At 24.7% G+C, this 22,294-nt stretch overlaps 1 protein-coding gene across 1 annotated transcript in view; it reads right to left on the bottom strand.

Annotated features, from left to right (window-relative positions):
- LOC129612344 (laminin subunit alpha-1) overlaps positions 1 to 19,833 on the bottom strand; it is a 163,217-nt gene extending 143,384 nt beyond the window's left edge. The window contains exon 1 of the mRNA XM_055525895.1: positions 19,557 to 19,833. Within this exon, the coding sequence (XP_055381870.1) occupies positions 19,557 to 19,755 (199 nt within the window). The 5' untranslated portion in view covers positions 19,756 to 19,833. The remainder of the gene's footprint in view (positions 1 to 19,556) is intronic.
- Between the last annotated feature and the right edge of the window lie 2,461 nt (positions 19,834 to 22,294).

The raw sequence follows: 22,294 nt of genomic DNA, 5'->3' as shown, positions 1-22,294 counted from the left end.
AAATTATTGCATAACATTTGAGATGAACAACAGGAAAAAATTGACAGAATCGCTTTTATTGAAATTAAAGAAAGCTGAAAATTCAAATTTTACAAAATTCAATACGCAATATCTGTAGCGGTGAAGGTGAAAAACATTTTCTTCTAATGAATTAAACTACTTATTGGTTTCGAAAAGCAGTTTTCTTCTGTAGAAATAAGTATCTAATAAATATCCATGTGGGTATTAAATTTCAGCTTTCTCACTTACAGGGTGTAGAATTTTTTTTAACAGTTATACGGACGGACAAATGGATAGTGTGAAACTAATAAGCACTTTTTTGTTTCCTTTAGCAACATTACAAATATTGTTAAAGTAAACAAAGAGCTGCATCGAGGTCGTAAGGTATCAGTAAAATAACAAAAATGAACTGCGACTGCAAATATGAATTAAAAAAAAAATGTACCAAAAATGGACTGCGACTACAAAATACAAAAGCAGTTTTTCACATTTTGGAAGCACTTTTATAAAATATGTACATATATATATACATACATATGCTTACAATTTTAACCTCTATATAAAGCAATGTTCATTATGTATAAAGTAGATTTATTTCTTAACAAATTTCACTATAATTCATCTATTTCTACTCCACAAAACTTTAGTTTATCCTCTATGTCTATTACTAATTTGATTAAAAATTTGAATGAAAGGATTTTCAAAGAAAAGTTATACAACAACATATACCATTGGTTAGAAGATCCAAAATGGGTAAAACTTTTCTTCCGGTCTGGATGCGAAATCTTAGGAGTTTCCGAATTTCAGGGACTTTAACGAATTTTCACGAAAGTTTCACTTATACAAGATTTTTGAATTATAACTTCCATTCTGAAAAAGGTAGGAACTCTAAACAAATAGTTTCAGAAAGGCCTTGTAAAGGACTAAAAATGGACATGCTGCTTGATTCTGTATTTTATGTACCTTCGGAATACCAAGCATTCGAACTTTGGGGAAAATCAAATTTTGCCCTTGACTTTTTCAGTTTTTTCTAGCTGGATAATTTTGTAAGAAATATTTGGAAACCTTGAAATTTTTTTTATAATATTTTGCCTTTTATATAGCTTTAATTTAAGTCTTCATGAAAAAATTTTTATGGTGTAGAAGATGTAGCACAAAAACCATTTCTATGTCAAGATTTTAAAGGTCCTATTTTAAACTATTTTTGATTTTTCTTGATTTTAAGCGCTGTAATTATCAATTATTTTTAGTTTTTGATGACAAAAGTCACTCGAAAAAACAGTTGACATTTTTATGAGCCTTTATTTTGATAAAAAATCTGAATTTTAATATTTTTATTGAAATGTAGCAAATAATAACAAAATTGAAACGAAATTTTATACAAACTTTTAATTTGAAAAACAAAAATTTATTTTAAAAAATTTGAAATTTTTGAAAAGAAAAACTAGAATTTCGTATTAGGAAAAACAAAAAAAATCAAGTAATCAAAAATTTTTTTTCGAAACTTTTCTTGGTAAAAAAAATTTATAGGTTTTTTATTTTTCCCAGTTTTTATAAGAAAAGGTACCTATATGGTTTGAAATTTTTAAATGCATTTTTCTCACACTGGGGGCAATTTAAAAATTTAAAAAAAATATTTTCGAAATCTAGACACCATTTGGCATCTAAAGTTATTAAAGTTATCCAGCTGGAGCTAATTTTTAAAGGCATGCCATATAAATTTTGACATTTATTTTAATAGGAAAAAATTTTTAATAGAAAAATTTAATTTTTTTATACAAAATGGAGTTTGTGGTATTTACATTATAAAGATAATAAATAATTAGTAAATAATTTAATGGGATTTACAAATTTCAAACACATTTCTACAAAAACTAAATTGGCATATGGTTGATGCAACTAAAGAAGTGTTTCCAGTAAAGCAATTAATTTAAAACATGCGGTTAAACAGAATGATTTGAGAGAAGGAAAACATAAATTTTTGCTGATTTAGGTGAATTTCATAGAAAAATTTAGTATTTGTTTTGAGAAATTCGTAAATTTTTTGGATAAGGAATTCTTATTTTTCCAAATTTTTTGATAAAGGATTATTAAATTGAATTTATTTTAATTTTATCAACATTTGGTTTGATTTTAATTGAATTTGTGGTTCACAATATTTTTAGTACTATGTCTTCTGTACCATAAATATTTTTTTAATGCTTGAGAACTTAAATTAAAGCAGCTTGGAAAAATTCTATAAAAAAAGTTTAAGGTTTTAAAAAATTTGTTACGAAATTATCTAGTTAGAAAAAACTGAAAAAATAAAACAAAGTAAAAATTTGATTTTCCCCAAAGTTTAAATGCTTGGTATTCCGAAGGCACATAAAATAAGAATTTGGCAGCATATCTATTTTAAGCTCTTTACTAGGCCTTTCTGAAACTGTTTGTTTGAAGTTCCTATCTTTTTCGGAACGAAAGTTATAATCAAAAAAACTTGGATAAGCAAAAATTTCGTGAAAATTCGTTAAAATCCCTGGAACTCAGAAACCCTCGAGATTTGGCACCTAGTTCGGAGCAAAAGTTTTACCCATTTTCGATCTTCTAACCAATGGTATATGTGGTTGAATAACTTTCTGAATAACCCTGTATATACTTAATTCAGATTACTTTCTTAAGATTATTAGATTCAAAAGAAAAAGAGTGAATTTAAATGTAGACCTCTTAACTTATTATGTGAGTCCTGCATCAACGTATTGAAGGTTAATCGTGATGCATTATTCTGAGGGTATTTGGTAATTTGTACAAGTTTAATAACGCCTGGATTTTGGGTTTTCTTAGTAATTATAAGAATTAGAAAATTTGCAACTATTCAAAGAACTTTTCATTAAATTAATCAAAGTCCGTTATTGTGCATAAGTAATATTGTACATATTTATGTTTTTGTAATAATTACAAACGAGCTGCCGTTATCTTTTAAAGAAATCTTTGACTCATATTTCAATTTCTTTAAAGTCGAAAATAAAATTGTTATGTAATTACATAATTTTTCACAATCATTTAATTTTAAAAATACATACGTACATACATACGCACATACATATACAAAAAGTATAAACTTTTTATGTTCTTTTTTTTTAATAAAGCAGCCCCGTTTACTGTAATCGTAAAATTTTGATTTCTAATATTAACATTAAGATTTTTTCTTGAAAACTGTAAATGTACACTTAAATTTTTCTTATTAATTTTCTACATTTCTCTTCATTTTTTTTTCAAGTTCTAATTAGCAACTAGTCTTTTTAACTACTCAGAATTTACAACTTTGATTTTATATTTTGCGTAATTATGTGCTTGTCGTTTTGTATTTTAACCGTTTAATTTTTCTTAATAAATGCTAAGAACGCTCAGTTTTCAAAATTATTTTTTACTTCTTATTTTGTTTGGCGTTTTTGTTTTCTTCTGTTTTCAGAAAGGTTTTAATATTCTTAAAGTTATGCACTTTTCAAACAAATAAAAATTAGTGCCATACACTGAAAAAAATGATCACTATTTTCGTAGCCAAAAAACATAACTACAACTTTATATCTGAAGTTGCTAAAAAAAATAACAAAATTAACAATATTTCTGCCTCCATATGGAATACATATTTATTCTGTAGTGATATACATAGCTGATTTAAGACATGTAAAATGTAGCTAGATTTTAGGACTACATTTTTAACTGCCCCTATGAGATTCTTCATGTGTACATGGCAAACAAGACATTTCTAAAATTACTGCGGAACATTGAAAATTTAGCTAAAAATTATGACTGTTTCTGCAATAGAACATATTTACTTACAAGTCTCACTATTTGTTTTTGTAGTAATAAAAAATTGCTATAATAGCTAAAACATATGCCGACATTTTGGTCAGTTATATAGCTATCTTTTCCTATATGCAAAATCTAGAAAGAAAATGCTATATTAAATTTGCAGTATTATTTATTACAATAACTATTTTCTCATTTTACTGAATTATCATGCGTAAGAAGTAGTTCAAATATTTCGATTGGAGTATATGCAAATAGAAGTTAAAAGTGAAAATTAAGGTGAAAAAAAATTTTTAAATAAAAATTAAAGACAGTAAAAATGGATAATTTTTTAAAAAATAATTGGAAGAATAGTTCATTAAAACCTATTTTTGAAGGTAAGTAAATAAAATTTACAAATTTTAATTAAAAAAGAACATATCATTAATCGGAAGTTGAATATGAGTATGGAGTTATTAATTGAGCATATATGTGTAAGATATATGTATATGTTCTTATCATATCAGTATTTTATTTTGGCTGTTATGTCCATGTTTTTCTGCATCCTTACAAAAAAACATACCTGCTTTAGCTATAATAAAATGTGTTAAAATTAGTTTATTAATATTGAAACTTTACATGGGTAACTAACAATATTGCAGCTTTAATTATAGCTGTGACAGTTATATTTTTTGTGATGCTGTAAAAAACATGATTGTAAAGGCTAAAATAAAATACTGGTAATATATTCGATCATTATCATTTGTTCTTTTATAAAATTCCCGAAATAAAATGTAACATTTCATTGTATTGATAAACATGACAGCAATTGTTCAAATTGTTGCAAATACAAGTAAATGTTAATAATCCCGTTCTTTTTTTATCCAAAAATACATAAAAGGTTACATCAGATTTTTAGTTTTCATAGAATCAGAAACATGAGCGGACACGTTTATAGTGCGCAATAATATTGTGCTGTTAAAAAATATCAAAAATTTTTAAAATGTAAGTATTATTTCTTTTTATATAAAACATCAATTAAGTTTTATAATAATATAGTGAAAGTATATTATTACGATTACAAAATTACGTAATATATACTATTAACAATATTATTTCTTTTTCATAAAAATGCTTCTAATAAAAATTATTAGAAGAAGAGCTGAACCAAGAAGCTTTTGAGAGCTTGGAATATCATGGAGTTTTAAATTTAATTAAAAAACAAGGAATAAGAGCAATATTTTGGGCTAAGTTCGTTGAAAAATATAAAAATATGCAGGTGAAAACAAATATTTCGTTGATTCTTTATAAGTAATTAATTTAAAATGCATATTATGTTTCAGTATCCAACGCCATCAGCAAGAAGTATTTCGGAAAATACTTATGCAACTGAAATCGTGGAAAGCGGCAGTGCTACAATATCAGATTTTTCATCGGAAAATAGTGGTAATATATCTTCACCTAATCAAGAACTTGTGTTCTTGCAAGACACATGAACGTCATCTTTCAAGCTCAGCACTTTGCGAAAAGTTTTTAAAACACAAACGTTATTAAGCAAAACTCTCATTTAAATAGGTAATTCATATTTATAAGGATTATTGTTTAAAAGAAAAGAATGTAAAACTTAGTATATGAAAAATATTAAACAACCAAATAATTTGATTCTGTGAAATGTCTATTTTGTGTACCAATAAAAATTTAATGATAAACCAAAGGTTATTGTTAGTTTCACTTCTTTTAGTTATAATAAATGTCAGAATAGTCCATTTTATTTAAGTAATAGAGTTATATTACATTGCTTTTATAGGGATAAATAATTGCAAAAGTAGTAAAAATTTAGATCTGTGTTTGCAAAAATCCCCAATTGAAACAGAGGTAATAGGTTGCAAAAAGTGCCACATTAAATTGGTATTAATGATTTAAATATTTGTTAATACAATCAAATTTTAATGCTGCATTTGCAATAATCCCTAACTGCAGTATACATAATATATAGACACAGAGCCAAATTACATCGCTATCAATAAAATAAATAACTATAAGAACTGTAAAATTTTAATTATATATTTGCAAAATCACTGACTGTAACACTAATAATACATATCTGACAGAGTCAAGTTGCGGAGTCTTGAGTGAAATAAATAAGTCCGAAAACAATAAAATTTTATGCTGTATCGACAAAAATATATGGCTCTCAGTAACGAAAACGGCTTGTATTTTTTAGCAGCATCAGATAAAAAAATATCAACTAATGTTAATAATTCAGTGCAATAAAACATGACAGAAAATGCTATTTTTTCGCACTATCCCGATTTCTACCAGTTTTTATAACTAGGAGCATGCAAAACTTTAGCAAATGTAGTAATATTTTTTTTTGAGTGTATAGTTATAATAGAAAGGGAGATGAAAAGAACTATTCGTGCTTGACACCAGGTGGTTTATGACCATAACAAATTAAAAAAAAATAAGTGATGGAGAAAAAAGTGAAGTTTAGTTTTATGTTTAAAAACAAAAATATAAAAAGAACAGACAAGTTAAACGAAAATCTAGAACCGGATTTAGAAAAATTTCTGATTCTAAAAATTTTCCCAATACAAAATAGAAATTAAATAAGTGACCCACAGCGATGAAACAACAAAAAAAAGACCTGTTCAATAAAAAAATAAAAGAAACATGTAAAAACTAAATAAAAATGCCTCATGGTGACAAATTTGGTGTCTTTCGTTTTTTAATTTTTGGTGTGTGGTTGACTGTCTTTTTCAATTTTCTTTTTATATTTCTTTATTTTGTTCCAAAATGTCATTCCATTTAAAAACTGTGAGACCTTTTCTCACTTGTGATATACCTACATTTTTTATGTGATTTGCACTTAACAAGTGGTACCTCCAATATTTACAAACACCCAAGAGTATTTTTTTTATACATATTTATGTAAATACTTCACTTTGATAATGAAAAAATTTTATTTACACTGTTTATAGAATTTTTATATTTTTTTAATAAATTTTTGGGATACTCTTCCGTCATCATTTAAATTTTTTGGAAATATTCTGTCACCATTTAAGTTATATAGAATTGAGTTTTTTTTATATTTAAATAATTATATGCGATTTTTACAGACAGTAAAAGTATTGGAAAAAAAGCAACTGAGAAATTCAGGCAAGAAAATACGTAATGTAACGTAAGTATTCTCAAACATAAAATTTCGTCATTTTCCAATTGAAACAATTTGCGAATATGGAAATTTCCTGCGAATTCAATAAAATAGTCAAAAATTTTCAATATAAACCTACTGCAAACTTCATATTTCTAATTTTAAAATATATGTAACAAAAACGTTAACTAAAATGCAAACAATATTTTAAAATTTTTAAAGCCACTGCCAAAGAAAACTTGATGACAAACTGAAAATTAAAAACTTCGCGGTTTTATGTATTAAGAATGATTTCGTTTTCTGGTTTTCAATTTTATTACTAATTAAAATTTTATTTAATTACCAAGTAAGTCCTAAGTAATATCTCTGCTTTATATCTTAATACTTTTAAAATAAAAAAATTATTTTCTTTGTATCTCTTACTAAGCTTAATATACGTACATATATCCATTATAAAAATATAAACCAAAAAGATGCAAAATACTTGCAACACCGTGACATCCAAACTGCACTTAAAAAGTTTTACTGCAATTTAACTGCAGTATTCTAGCAGTTAAGTTTTAGTTACCAGTAAAACTTTAAAAACGACTGCACTGTAAAAAAAAATGCAAAATATGGTTTAAACGCTTTGGACCACCGAATGTTTTTAACAAATATTTTAAAAACACATTGATTAGCTATTAAAACGTTTAGCTTGACACGAAAATGCTAAACAAATTTCTTTGGCCTGGTCAGATTATTTAATTGAATAGTTAAAGTGTTGCTAATAACACTGTTTTGATATGCAGTAAAAAAGCGGTTTCGATTTTTTCACTATACTGTTTGCTTTCTTATTGCGTAGTTAAAAACCATTTTCAGCAATTTGAGTTACGTTTTATAAATTTTATTCTAGATTAAAGATTCTTGACGGATATTTGTGATCAGTATAAAAATACAATGTAGTACTACATTAATACTGCATTTTGGATGTCAGGTAAAGTCAAATTGTTGCTAAATATTTTTAATACAAATTGAATAAATAATAAATTTCTTACAAATTACTTACATCTTGTATATTCTTCTTAATTAAACTGAATATTATTGGTTCTCATACCAATTAAGTATTAAATGGAAATTATCAACTATCCGAAATAATATTTAAATACAGTATGCATAAAACTGAAAGGTGTTTAGCTATCGTGCAAACTTTGCTAAAATACATGTAGGACTATATTATTGTTACAAATGCAATTCATTCTTAAAAAGTTCTTTTTATTATCTATACAGAACTAAACTAATTTACTTTTCACACATTGCTATTTAAATTTTACATACGCAGTAAAATTAAAACTATAAGTATTTGTTGCACCTATATCTCTTGCATTATGTACATAAGTAAATATTTACTCAATTTACCTGAAGGCTTTTAAAATACTTTTATTGCGATGTACGTTGTTTTATTGCATAGTGTTTCTTACACATAGATTTAGTTTATCATTTCCATTTAACAATAAACTTAAAAACTGTGTACAGATTTATATATTATGCAAGGTAAGTCTTTTAAGAATATTAGGTGCAAAATGTGAATGAGAAATCATAACAAATCATAAAAAGAACTATTTAGCAAATAATATTTTTAAATCCTTTGCAGTATCCTTTGCCACCTTTTCCTAAACGTTTAAAACTCATCATGTTTAACAATTTGGTATAATTAAAAAAAATTTTGCTAATAAAAATGTATTGAAAAATCTTTCAAGAAAAATTTCGTTCTAATAAAGTATATTACAAAATTTTAGTCACAAGCTAGCATAGTACAACAAGTAAAAATACTACTTTTAAAAACAATCTATGTAGCACGTATTAAAATTATTTTCGTTATACCAAAATATTTCAAAGATTGCATACATTTGGGATGAAACAAAAAAAATTTGAAGAGGCTTTAGCACAACGTTCGAATTTAAGGGTTAATTGCGTGAGTTAAAAAAAAATAATTAGGGCCTGACATTTACAGTAGAAAAAAAATTTTCTTCAAGCCAAAAAAACGTTTTATTAGTATCTAAAAACTGCTAAAATTTCAGAATTCTACAACATGCAGCTTAAGAGAAAAACGATGTCAAAAATTTAAAAAAAGCGGGTGTTAGATAACGGTTAATTTTAGCAGCCATTCTATCTTTTCAATACTTAATTATGCTGTACTGAGCTAGAAAAAACCAGCGAAATTTGGAATTAACGCGACAGTGCAAATGCAAAATATTTTAATTACATCACCAAGAAATTTCACTAGTCCACTCTACTTTTATGAATTTATTATTGTTAAGATATTCATTGATTTTAAGTTTTTAATATCGAAATTTTAAATTTACATATTTTATAAAATAAAATGGGAAAAAATATATAAAAGTTTAAATATTTCACCCAAATTTTGTTTTATAATCAAATTATTGTCTATCTCTGTAGGATATCTATAGACGTTAATAAAAAATCAATTGACCAAATCAAATGAAAATGATTCCATATAATTATAGCCCGTAATAATATAAAAAAAATAATGAAAATTTAATATAAAACACCAAATCGTCTAATAAACGACGCGCATCCTCTTATCTGCTACACATTGTAATTTATTAAGATTCAGTCCTTCTAAATGCTTTCCCCTAGATAGTTTCTTAATAAAATGTGTTAAAATGAATCAAACTTTTATAAATTTATTTCAATTTTCTCTTTTCTATGTCGCCATCTATTTATAATATATTATATACATACATATATGTACACATACATATACAGATAATACATATAAGTATAGATAAATAGTTTACATTACAAGAATTCATTTAAAATGAAATAAATGAAACAAGGCTCCATCATTTTAGTTAAATATGCTTATAACACGCAATGTACGCTGTATACGAGTAATGTTGTGTTTCATTATTTAAGAATATATTTAAGTAAATATAAAGAGAACATTCTATTTTGAATTAAGATTTCAAAAAATGTCTTGAAGGTTGTAAAAATTAAATGTATTTTATTTACATACATACATGCATATAATTTATGTATTTTTGTATACATAGTTACTTATATACTCGTATTCTTATACATATTAATTAAATAAAGAGAAGTTTGTATATACTCGTAGTTTAAATTTATAAATAAAAGGATTTAATATTCAAAGATAATTGAATCATTTTTAAATATGTATGCATGTATTTAGTTATAAATATCTAAATTATTCGATTAATATTTCAAATTATTGTTACCAATTACAATAAATTATGAATATTAATAAAATTCGATTAATAATTTCAATTACAATAAAAACTATTTAATTAATTTTTGATAAATATGAAGATTAAATATGAAATGAAAATTATGTTTATGAATGAATTTATTTAGTAGTTATGTCCAAAATATATACTAACATAGCGGTTGTACTACAGAAAATCGTAAACATTAAATATTTTACAGTTATAAAATAATGCATAAATTGCTTTAGTTGCCCATACATATGTTTATTTAAGTATATTATACAAAAAGTAGCAATATACATATAGTTATAGTTATACACATATTGGCATAATAAATTGGAATGCATTGTTTAACAACCGCAAAATTTTTTATTTATAATGCTGGTAGAAATTTCACATTCACTGAGATCGATTTGGTGGAAATAAATAATTGAAGTATGTATACAGGCAATATTTATATGTATATATGTACATAGTTCGCAAAATAGTTTCTCTACATTTTATAGTACACTATCAAATTGTTGACTAATGAAAAAGCCCAAGAAGCATAAAAAAAATTTAAATAAATTTTATGTAAAAATGAAAGAAAATAAATGAAAGCATAAAATTTCTATAGAACATTCTTCTACAATATTAACGTATTAAACAATTGCCATGTTTTGCATACATAAATAATAAAAGAAACGCGGAAGAACTTCGTAACGATGTGCTCTTATTGTTTGAATATTTTAGTATATAGGAACCCATTTAAATTGTATACGCTATTATGTGCACCGTTTATTTTTTCTCCCTTTTCAATAAAAAAAATAGTGTAATTTTATATGTATTAAAAAAAAAAATTTAAACTGTGAACTACATGAAACAATACTCAAAAACTGGAAAACTTCCTTTCAGTTTTTTATAAAAGTTACCGAATATCAAGAGCATCTCATTTTCTTTAAAACTATTTTACATATTTAAAATTAATATCTAAAATCTTCTTTTATTTAAATATTACCACTGTATAAAGGATTTTACAATAACAGCGATAAATTTTGAAATTATAGTGCTTGCATATGGTTCTAAATCAATCATATTAATTATAACAACAGATCATACAATTTGTTCTGCCCTCAGATCATACAGTCATACAACATTTCTTTCTTGGCAAAACCGTAATTTCGTATTTCAGTAATTTATGGTCAACTTATTAAAATTATACCAGAACGATGGTGAAACAAAACATTTTCAACTTAGTTTTAAATTGCAGTTTATTATGATTTACTCGTAATATTTCTCATTTTACGTACTTGAACTTAAAATCGTAACATTTCAATTTCTTACTGAAACACCTTCCTAACGAGTCCAAGTCGACTTTTTCCATTATACTCATATTAATATAGATATATATTAATATCTATATGTATTGATAAATATCATATATATTATTAAATATATTAATACTATACGGTTTAATTGAAATGGAGGAGAAATAGTTTGGAAAGAGCAAATTCAATGACAGGAGTTACCATTATATTGTTACATAACTACCGTAAAAAGAGCAGACAATCTTTTCCTTTTTTAAAAAGAAGTAAATAATTTTCCAGTTTTATATTTTTAATATATAAAATATAATAATAAAAAAAGAAAAATAACTAACATAATTCAACAATATATATGGAACTAGAAAATGCACTATGATTTAATCAAGATTTTAACAGTTTAACACACCTTTTACATTATGACTAATAATAATTAAATGCCTTCAGTACGCATCTCATATATACATATATATGTATAAAACTTGTACGTATATGAAAAAAATGACTGTAATAAAAAAATTTAAATTTTTTAAATAATTTATTCTTGTTTTCCTCTATAACATTTTGAAATGACAAGCTTTCTTAAGATGTTTTTAATTTTTTTAAATGTTAACCATATGCCAGTATATTAGACGATCAAACGTATGTACATAACATTTAGGTTAACTAATCGCTAATTAATTCATCAAGGCACATTCAAAATTAGATATATAAATATCTTTTTACAAAAAACGCTATAAAGAATTAGGAAAATAAAATTAAAACATTATAAATTTTTTATTTTTCCTCTTTTTTTGGGTATAAACTGAAAAATATAGGTGTAATAATTATTACCAATCATTAATTTTTTTGAAATGAAAAATTCGTTATTAATATAAGTGTACAAATTACTAAAAAAAGTTAAATAAATATTTATATAATTAATTACTATTGACAGATAATCGCTTGTAGCGACATTCAACGAAAAATCTTGGTAATTAAGGAAATTAAAACAAGTACTATTTCAGCTCTTTACAAGATTAACAGAAAAATATTATTTTTCTTGTATCTTAATGAGTTTTGTTTTTTACAATTTAATAAAAATATTAAGTATGTATAATTTTTATATATTTTTATCCATACTTGATTTTAAATTCCAAAAGCGGTTAATGATAATGTTCATATACTAAAAATGGATTATAACCCAAATTTAAAAACATTTTAAAATCTTATGGATTAAAATATGAAAGAAATATCCTTTAAGCAAGTACAAGTAGTTGCTATCATAAATCTTTTTAGTCAAAATTTAAAATTAATTTTTTCAAAATTTAAAAACTTATTTTAAAAAAAAACTTAACATTGTGTAATTTTATCATTTATTAAGTGTACATATGTAATACTTTTTAATGTAAATAATATATTTCAATTACATTAGTAAGATCATTATAACACTACGAAACAATAATAGCACATAGAATCAGGATGCGCAATGGATTTCTAGATTTGCTATTCCGACCTCATTTCGTGTTTTTCTGAAATTTAATATTTTTAACTGTATATACATTCAAAATAAATAGGTTTTATAATTTAATCATTAAAGAATAATTAAAAAAAAAAATCTGATGTGGTTAGTACATAACCGACCGTAATTTACATTGTCTAGCAAAGTGAAAGCGTTACAGAATATATAAAAAGCCTTTTAAAAACTTCTTTCAAATTTTTAGGACGTTAGTATAATAGAATTATACGTTCCAAAAATTGGAAAAAACTAGTCTAGTTACATCCAGAAAAGTATAAATTTTTCTATTAAGTAGTAGAGTTTCGCTTTGTGCCATCCGAATTCTCTGAAAAGCTCACCAGTTAGTTTCGGTAACAACTAGAGTTCAAATATCAAATTTCCAGAAGTTCCATCAATCCATTCCGTAGATATTGTCAAAAATGTAAAATCTGTCACTAATTTGATTTCCGAACCCTGATCGTTCCAAAAAATTTATATGTTCATTATTTTAATACTCCAAATTTAAATATCAAATTTCAAGCAGTTTCATCAATCCGTTCCGTAGATATCGTAAAAAAAGTCAAATCGGTCTCAAAACCCTGAGCATTCCAAAAAAATTTATATGTTTTTTGTTTTAACACTGCAAATTTGAATATTAAATTTCAAAGAAATTGGTTGATTACTCCTCTTTATATGGACAAAAATCTGAAATTGGCACGCAAAAAAGTCCAGTTCCCAAGACTTCATATATCCCAAAAGTTGATCAATCCGTGACATAGTTGTGACATATACAGACATACCGACACCTCTCTAAAAATAGTTTATTTACGTTTCCCTAGTATGGAGAAGCGCGCTTCCACCGAAAATTCGATATGCAAAATTTATTGCCCTCACACAACCTCCCTTATTGTATGCAACGCGATCGGTAAAAAAGAAGAAGAAAAAGAAAGAAAAAACGAACTACAACCAAATATATTCAAAATAACAGTCCCATTTCCACACCAGCCGATTTGAGTAAATTTTTTTTTGTAGCTGTGTGACAGCTATTTGATCTGATGTTTCGGGCGAATTTAAATTGGGTACAGTTAGTTACAAATAACAATTCAAACATTTACATAATAGGTATTATACAATTAATATTATTTTGATTTAAACAAACAGTATTTTAATTATTATTGATTTCGATTAAAATTTTTTTTTTTTCTGTAAATTTCATAAAAATTTCGCAAACATATGTACATATAATTACAAAAACTCAAACTTAAAATTTAAGCACACATGTACATATAAAGACAAAATGAGCGCATTTAAAATTCTATTTAAGAAAATTTCATAAGCGTAATATTAATAATTTTGACGCCAATTTTTATAAATTTACAGTTCTAAAACAAAACATTACAAATTTTATGCATATTTAAAGTTTGAATTACTTTTCTATTTTAGAAAACTCTAGTCTAGTCTAGGGCACCGCAAATTGCGCATAATATGTAGTTTATAGACTTAAGCAATAGTAGGTGGTTTAATATTTCTCGATAACCTTTGGCAATAAAATAAAATTACTTCGTACTTAAATGTTGCGAGTTCAAAAGAGTCGTAAAAGTGAGCAAAAAAGAAAAAACCTCATTAGCAAATATGGTGCAGGAATGTGTAAAAATTTATGAAGATTTTTTCTTAATTTTGTGCAATCAAAATTTGTAATATTTTTATGAATTACATAAAGGAAAATACATACATACATATGTATGTATGTGTATAAATTTATTAAATTTACTTTGAAAGTGAGAATGAATTAAATGCGAACTGTGCTAAAGTAAATATGTATGTAATTTATTTATTACTACTTTCTTGTAATTTTTTGATTTAAAAATTCCTTTTTTAGAAATTTAAAATTAATTATTACAAAAATTTTTTCAGCTCAAATTTTTTTTGTTGTTAAATTTATTCATGTTTCGATTAATTCAATTTTTTTCAGCTTGAATAACTTACAAAGTAATTTGAATTAGGTTACAAAACTATTAGTTGGAAAATTTTGCTACGAAATTAAACTACAAAATTATAGCTGACAAAAAAGAACAAAAAAAAAAAAATTTTTTAGTGCAATAACACCCAAAAAAATATACATAAGCAATTGTATGTATGACTCACAAAAAGTCACAGTTTACTTAACATTAAAAATAAAAGAATAAAAGAATTTTTTTTTAACTTTTTTTTTTCTTACTAAAAATAAATTTTTCCATAAATAAAATTTTATGTTTAACGATATGCTCGTGTACTTTGTATGTTCACTTTTACTCAAATGGAACATTTAATTAATTACAAGAACAAAAACATCAAAAATCGAAAAAAAATGTAAGTAGTTAACGTTTTCAAATTCCAAGATTTTCTTCTATTCTAAAAATTTTTTAATTGGAAATTATGCAATTACGTCTCAAATTGCATTAAGTACAATGTTTGGTGGGGAAAAGAAAATTATATTAAGATTTTTATTTATTTTTGTTAAAAGTTTCCCTGAAATCGTTTCATTGGAGAAGAACTTAATGCTTTAAAATGTGATATAAGCTTACACCTAAGTATATGCATATTTCATTAAATATTTTTGTCACACGACACATTAAAAATCTTTGAACTTTTCCAAAGAATTAAACAAAATACAAACTATTGTTGCTGACAATCAGAAATTCCTTAAAAATTAACTAATTTACAAACATATAGTAAGTAGCTAATGTTATGAAGAGTAAAACAAGTGCAAACAATTCATATAGAGTAATTTGTAGCAATTAAGTACATGCATATGTAAGTGTATACATAATGAGCCTTAAATGTACTCGTATAAGTAATTTATTCCCAATTTTGACTGAGAACTTTTTAAACATTTGGAAAAAATATATTACTGGGAAATGAAATTCTAAATTAAGTACTTAGTATAGAATAATTCATATTTTATACTTACGTATTTACTATACAACCTGTGAAATAAGTACAAGGTTGATAAATATAAATAAGTAAAAGAAAATAAGTTAAGAGTGATCTTATACCTTCTTTGAAAAACATCAATTATGGAGTTTAAGCTAAATCAAAAACTGCAATTCTGTGCCATATTATCCTTCAGTCGATTGCATACTTTAGTTTACTTTGAAATCAAATACATCGGCTTATATTTAACTTACACAACCTTTAAACACGTTGACACATTAAATTGCGACATCGATATTTATTCAGAAAAAACTCCTTTCTTTTGATGGTTTTAAGTAATTTCAAATATTTTGCCATTTTGGCGTTTGTTTACACATCCCAAACTGAATTAAGAATTATTTAAAAATTAATATAAGTAATAAATTTTATGAAAAATAATATATTTACTTAATAAAAGAGCAAAAAAATAAATTTTACATTTCATTTAATTTCGATATTTTTTTATCACAATCATTTTAAATACCAGCTTTACAAAAACAACTATAAAGAAGTCTCACAAGATAAATTTAAATAATAGATTTAAATTAAAATTTTTCATTTCATCTCATGCGTCTTAAACGTTTGTTGACTACGGTACTAATATTACTGATTAAGAGCATAGTTATCATGAATTTTATAAAATTACTTCAGAAATTACTGCAAGAATCTTTTAATTTATTTTAATATAACGATCAGTTTTTGCTTTTTGATAATTTTTGCCTTTTTGTGTGATACACTATTTTAGGACAATTACTGTTTTTGTGTTAATATGTTTTTGTAATTTTAACGATTTTCAAGTGTACAAACATATAAAAATAATTTTACGACATATATAATTTTTTTTTTGAATAAATTGCTGCAATTAAAGCTAAACGAATGTTATTAATTCATAAAAAATTTTTATTGGGTTGTTAAAATTAATATTTTACCAAAAATAAAAGCGAGAATGCAAATAGAGTTACAGTTAACATATGAGCCGAATTTTCTTAAATCTAGTTGGCATGGTGCAGAATTACCATATTATTTTTAATAACCATATATTGCATACCTTTATGATTTTAAAATAAATTAATATTTTCAGAAAATTTATGCAAATTTTTTTTTTTTCTGTTTATTTTTACCGACCGTATTGTGTATACAATAGGTAGGTTATGTGATGGCAACAAATTTTGCATATCGATTTTTCGGTGGGAATGCACTTCTCCATAGTAGGGAAGTGTAAATAAACTATTTTTAGCAACTTGTCGATCCGTCGGTCTGTCGGTCTGTCGGTCTGTGTGTGCACGCGTGTATCTCAAGTTGTGCTGAACCGATTTTGATGAAATTTTATATGTAAGTTTATTTCCACCATGGCACGGATTGATCAACTTTTGGGATATATCAGGCCTCGGGAACTGCACTTTTTAGCGGGCCTGTTTTACTTTTTTGAATATTTTGAAGAAAATATTTAACCAATTTTCTTGAAATTTCATATATAAGCTTTGCTCGAACGTCCGCAAAAATTCCTAACTTTTGAAAGCAATCAGGTGTCAGCAACTGGACGTTTACTACGGGCCAAAAATAAATTTTTGCGTATATAAAGAGAAATAATCAACCGATTTCATTGAAATTTAATATTTAAATTCTTCGTATTGAAACAATGAACATACAAATTTTTTGGAAAGATCAGGGCTCGAAAACTGATCTGCGGGCCGATTTTACATTTTTCACCATATCTACGGAACGAATTGATGGAATTTCTTGAAATTTGATATTTGAGTTCTGGTTGTTACCGAAACTAACTGGCGAGCATTTCAAGGAATTCGGATAGCACAAAGAGAAACTCTACCAAGAGCCAAATTTACATTTTTCTAGGTACCTATGTTAACTATAAGCTTACTAATGTCCTAAAAGCTGGAAAGAAGTATTTGCAGACATTTTTATAATATTCTGTAACACTTTCACTTAACTAGGCAATACACATTGCGGTCGGTTATGTGCTGACCACATCAGATTTTTTTTTTAAACTTTTGATTTATTTCTTATTTACCTCAACTTTATGAACATTTTTTTTTGTTTTTTCATTTACTTCTTTAAAACTATGTTTCTCTTTCACGAAAAACGTACGCGCAGAAAGGAATATTTGTACATACACTTATATTATAAGATCGAGATGTACATCGTGTGTAACTCAAATACTACATCTATATATGAATACTTATAATATTATAAGCTATCATCGTATTCAGATCTATTTTCTGGAATTCTGAACCTAACTATAATGCATTGTTAATCATATAAGTGCAAAAAAAATGTTAATTACACTTGATAATTAATATTGTGACCATATTTGATGAAATGAAAATTCAGTGTAATTTTATACATATATGGATAAATTGTCATAATCGTATTCACGCTACATCGTAGTTGGTATTGTTGCAGCATATTGCCAAAAAATTTTGATTTAATAAATTTACTTATTATAATTACTCAGGAAAACTATTTCTAACATAAAAAACTAAAAACAAGAGCCATGCTGCCAAACTTATCCTTCCAAGTGACCGTTATTTGAAATAGATTTTAATAGATTCTCTATTTTTTGAAGTAATTTGACCGCAATAAATACCGTCTAGAACAATTCGTATTAATCTCAATTTTTAATAGTTTATTGATAGAGCAAAATTTTCATGTAATACCTCCCACTTCCGAGTTGTTTTCTTTCAAAATTTGAAAAATGTCAAATTTCCGTTCTCTACTTCTTTGACGCTGTTAACTATAATGGGTTTTTAGGAAAAAAAAAAAGTAGCAGTGAGCCACCTCTTACTATAAGTATACCCTTATATCTTTGCTAAATTAATTAGCCAAATCAAGCTTTATAAGTATAAATTTATCGAGAAAGATTATTCCAAAATTTCACCTTTATTTATGCAAAGATTTATATAGTTAACAAAATTTTTTCAATTTCTATATATACTTTATATTAAATAGCTTTCATTACTTTGACCTAAAGCTGTATAATACTTTACAACAACATTGCATAAGAAAAATGTGCTAATTTACAAATTCTGGTTTTGAAAATAACACTTTTTATGCAAGCATTTTTATACGACATTTTTATAAGCGTATTCAATACTTATTCTAGTGAAATCCTCCTCTCATTGGGTTTTAAACATTTAAGTTTCAAAATTTTGTGAAATTTTACTGACTTTTGGAGTTTCGAATTTTTTGGGTTTGGCCAAATATTTTAATATTCTTTTCATAATAAATAAGAGGCAACAGTGTGTTATTTTTTATGGCATAAATATTGAATATTGTTATGACATAAGTTCTATATTATTCTAGCAAATGAAAGGTATAGATTTCACATTTAAAACACTTTAATTATACACTTTCATATTGATTCATTTAAGTATTTTCCTTGTTCTTTTTTATATAAAATTTATTTCCATTTTTGATACATGATTTTCTTTAGAATTTCAAATTGCTTATAAAAAAGGAAAAAAAGGTTTTTTTGAAACTCTTTGTTAGAAGGAATCTTGTTGTAGCTACTTACTTTATTTTTAATAATATAAGGAAGATTTTTTTTTTTGCAAACTGGATGAACAATAAAGAAAAAAAATAAATCCCAAAGATGGTAATTAAAAGGAAATCTACTTATATAATTTAATAAAACTTGGTAAATAAAAAGCATTTATTACCATTTTTGTTCATCTTTTGTCGTTGACCTTTAGTTTTCTTTTGCTGTTGTTGAAATTGTTGTTTTTTCTTTAATCCATTATTAATTGGTTTAGAAGAATTTGTAAATTTTTTGTCATTATTTTTATTATTATTTAAATAGTTAAGATTATCTTTTCTATTATTATGATTTTTTTTCGACGATTTATTAGGATTTTTCATTTTTTTATTAGTATGATCGGCGGAAAGTGATGATGATGATGATGATAATGGTAATAACGATGACAATTTTTTATTAAATTGATTTTTAATTTTTTTTTTATTTGTGATATTAAAACTATTTATACTACTATTAACAGTATTATTTATATTTCTAAAATTATTAATATTTTCACCTTCATTAATATTACTTGAAATCGTTATATTTTTTAATAAATTGTAATTATGTGTTATATTATTATTATTATCATTATTACTGTAATTATTATTTTTATTAAAATCTTGAAATTCTGTATTTATTCGAAAATTAATTAAATCTTGTATAAATAACTCATCATCACTACTAATATTGAAATTATTTTCTAATTTAAAATTGGAATGTCGTTGTTTAAAATTGCCAAAATTTTGAAAATTTGATTTTTGGTTATTGAAATTTTCAATATTAGAAGTCATATTTGTTCTTAATAAAGTTGACTTTGTTACTGAGGTAAATGTTATTGACGCCGACGTTGTTGTTGCTATTATTGAGCATGTTGAATATCCTATGACATTTATTATCTCGTAGAAAATTGTGATATTCGTCACAATATTCCAAAAAATATTAATATACAATTTATGCTTCATTTTGTATTTTTATTTTTATAATTTCCTTTATTATATATGTGTAAAAAATTAATTTTATAAAAATTTCACATACTTAATAAAATTTACTTTTTTCTAAGGATACAATTGATTTTTTTTTTAATATAAAACACTTATCGAATTTTGAAAAAAAAAAATTAGTTTGAATGAATGAAAAGATTTTTAAATTCTTAAAATTATTTTCAAAAAAGAAAAATTAAAAACCAGGTGCAACCTTTAAAGGTGGTTTAAGGTTTATTGGTATTTCCAAAATAAGATTTTATTACTTTATTCCATTTTATTATCATAAGACTTTTATTGTCCTTAAAGGTGCATTCTAAAACACGTGGAACCATAAAATATCATAATAAAAATTTTTTAAAATCATAAAACTTTAAGTATTTTAATTTAATGCTTCACAATATTTTTAGTTTTATAAACACACGCACATGTTTTATTCCTTTTTCTCCTCGGATTCATCAAAGAATTTCAAATGAAAAACTATACAAATTAAACTGCAATTTATTTGTTGAAAAAGAAAATAAATACTTGAATTTAATGAAAATTCACGTTCATTTCTTTCTCCCTTTATTGATTTTTATTTTTTTTGATTTTAAAACTTAATTAAATTTCTTTAATTTTCTTCTTTTTTTCGTGTAATTAAATTCAATTCAATTTTATATCATTATTGCCAATTTTAACTTTTGGATAGATTTATATTTGCGTTCTTTTGGAATAAAATCTATATTTATCGAGTAAACTAAAAATAAATTAAAACGGAATTTTTTACTTTTTTTATTGTGTTAAAAATGAATCAACGCTCGACAATTTTACAAAAGTCCTTTGTTGTGTAAAAGAGTTTGTATTCAATAATTTCAACAAAAATAAGCGAATCTCGTTTATTTTATTTATAAAGTACTCGTTTTTAATTTATTTACGTTTATACACGTATATACACATTTTTTGGCTGCAACTCGCCTCTCTATATTGTTCCCTTTTTTCATAGAAGTGCGTACAATTATGTGGTGCGATGATGATTTCTTAAATTTAAATATATATGTAGATATAAATAAATGTACTCTACTTTAAAAATTTTATTCAAAAATAGCTCTCGAAACTGTAAATATAATTTGAAACAAATTAATTACAATAAAGAAAAAATCTAAAATGTACATGTTTATAAAACGTATGCCAAACATTTTAAAAAATCTTTTAGATCTGCTTTCTTTTCTTTTTTATAAACACCAATATAGTTCACAATATATGTAAATGAAACACAATATTTATTTAGTATAGGTACATATTGTACATTTTCTTCATATATATGTTGGCAGCATAAATTTAAAACATAAAACGACAACGAACTTTCTATATTTTGTTGTTATAAATTACAATTTTTTTGCACAAAATGAATAAATTCACTCGTACTTTTTAGTTTCCTTAAAAATTTTAGAATAAAAAAACAACCACAATAATTAAAAATGAGAAAATTCCGTTCCACTATTCATTCATATAACTTTTTACGTTAAATACCCTTGACAAACCTAAAAAATATCATAAAAATATGAAACATTCTTTGATATTTATGTTAAATGTATACCGTTAACTCAACATATGTTGTTTATACATTATATTGATATTTTTTTCCACTGTAATTTTTATGTTTTTGTATTTCAATTATGCACATATCATTTCATCACCACAAAATTATATTTTATATCTCTCTATGAAATCGAATATTCACGATTCAAATGAAACCGCCGCACAAAATATTTTTCGAACGATTACGATCACGCCGGAATAATTTATTTTCGTATATCCTTTTCCGTTTTTCATTCAAATTCAACCGAATATTAAAATATTTTCGATAGGTGGTAAATATATGTACTTACATACATATTTGGGTATCTTATATCAATAA

The sequence above is a fragment of the Condylostylus longicornis genome, unplaced genomic scaffold (genome assembly GCF_029603195.1).
Source record: "Condylostylus longicornis isolate FDR11 unplaced genomic scaffold, ASM2960319v2 ptg000072l, whole genome shotgun sequence".
Lineage (NCBI taxonomy): Eukaryota > Metazoa > Arthropoda > Insecta > Diptera > Dolichopodidae > Condylostylus > Condylostylus longicornis.
The sequence above is the reverse complement of the archived record's forward strand: the minus strand, read 5'-3'. Positions and strand labels throughout refer to the sequence as shown.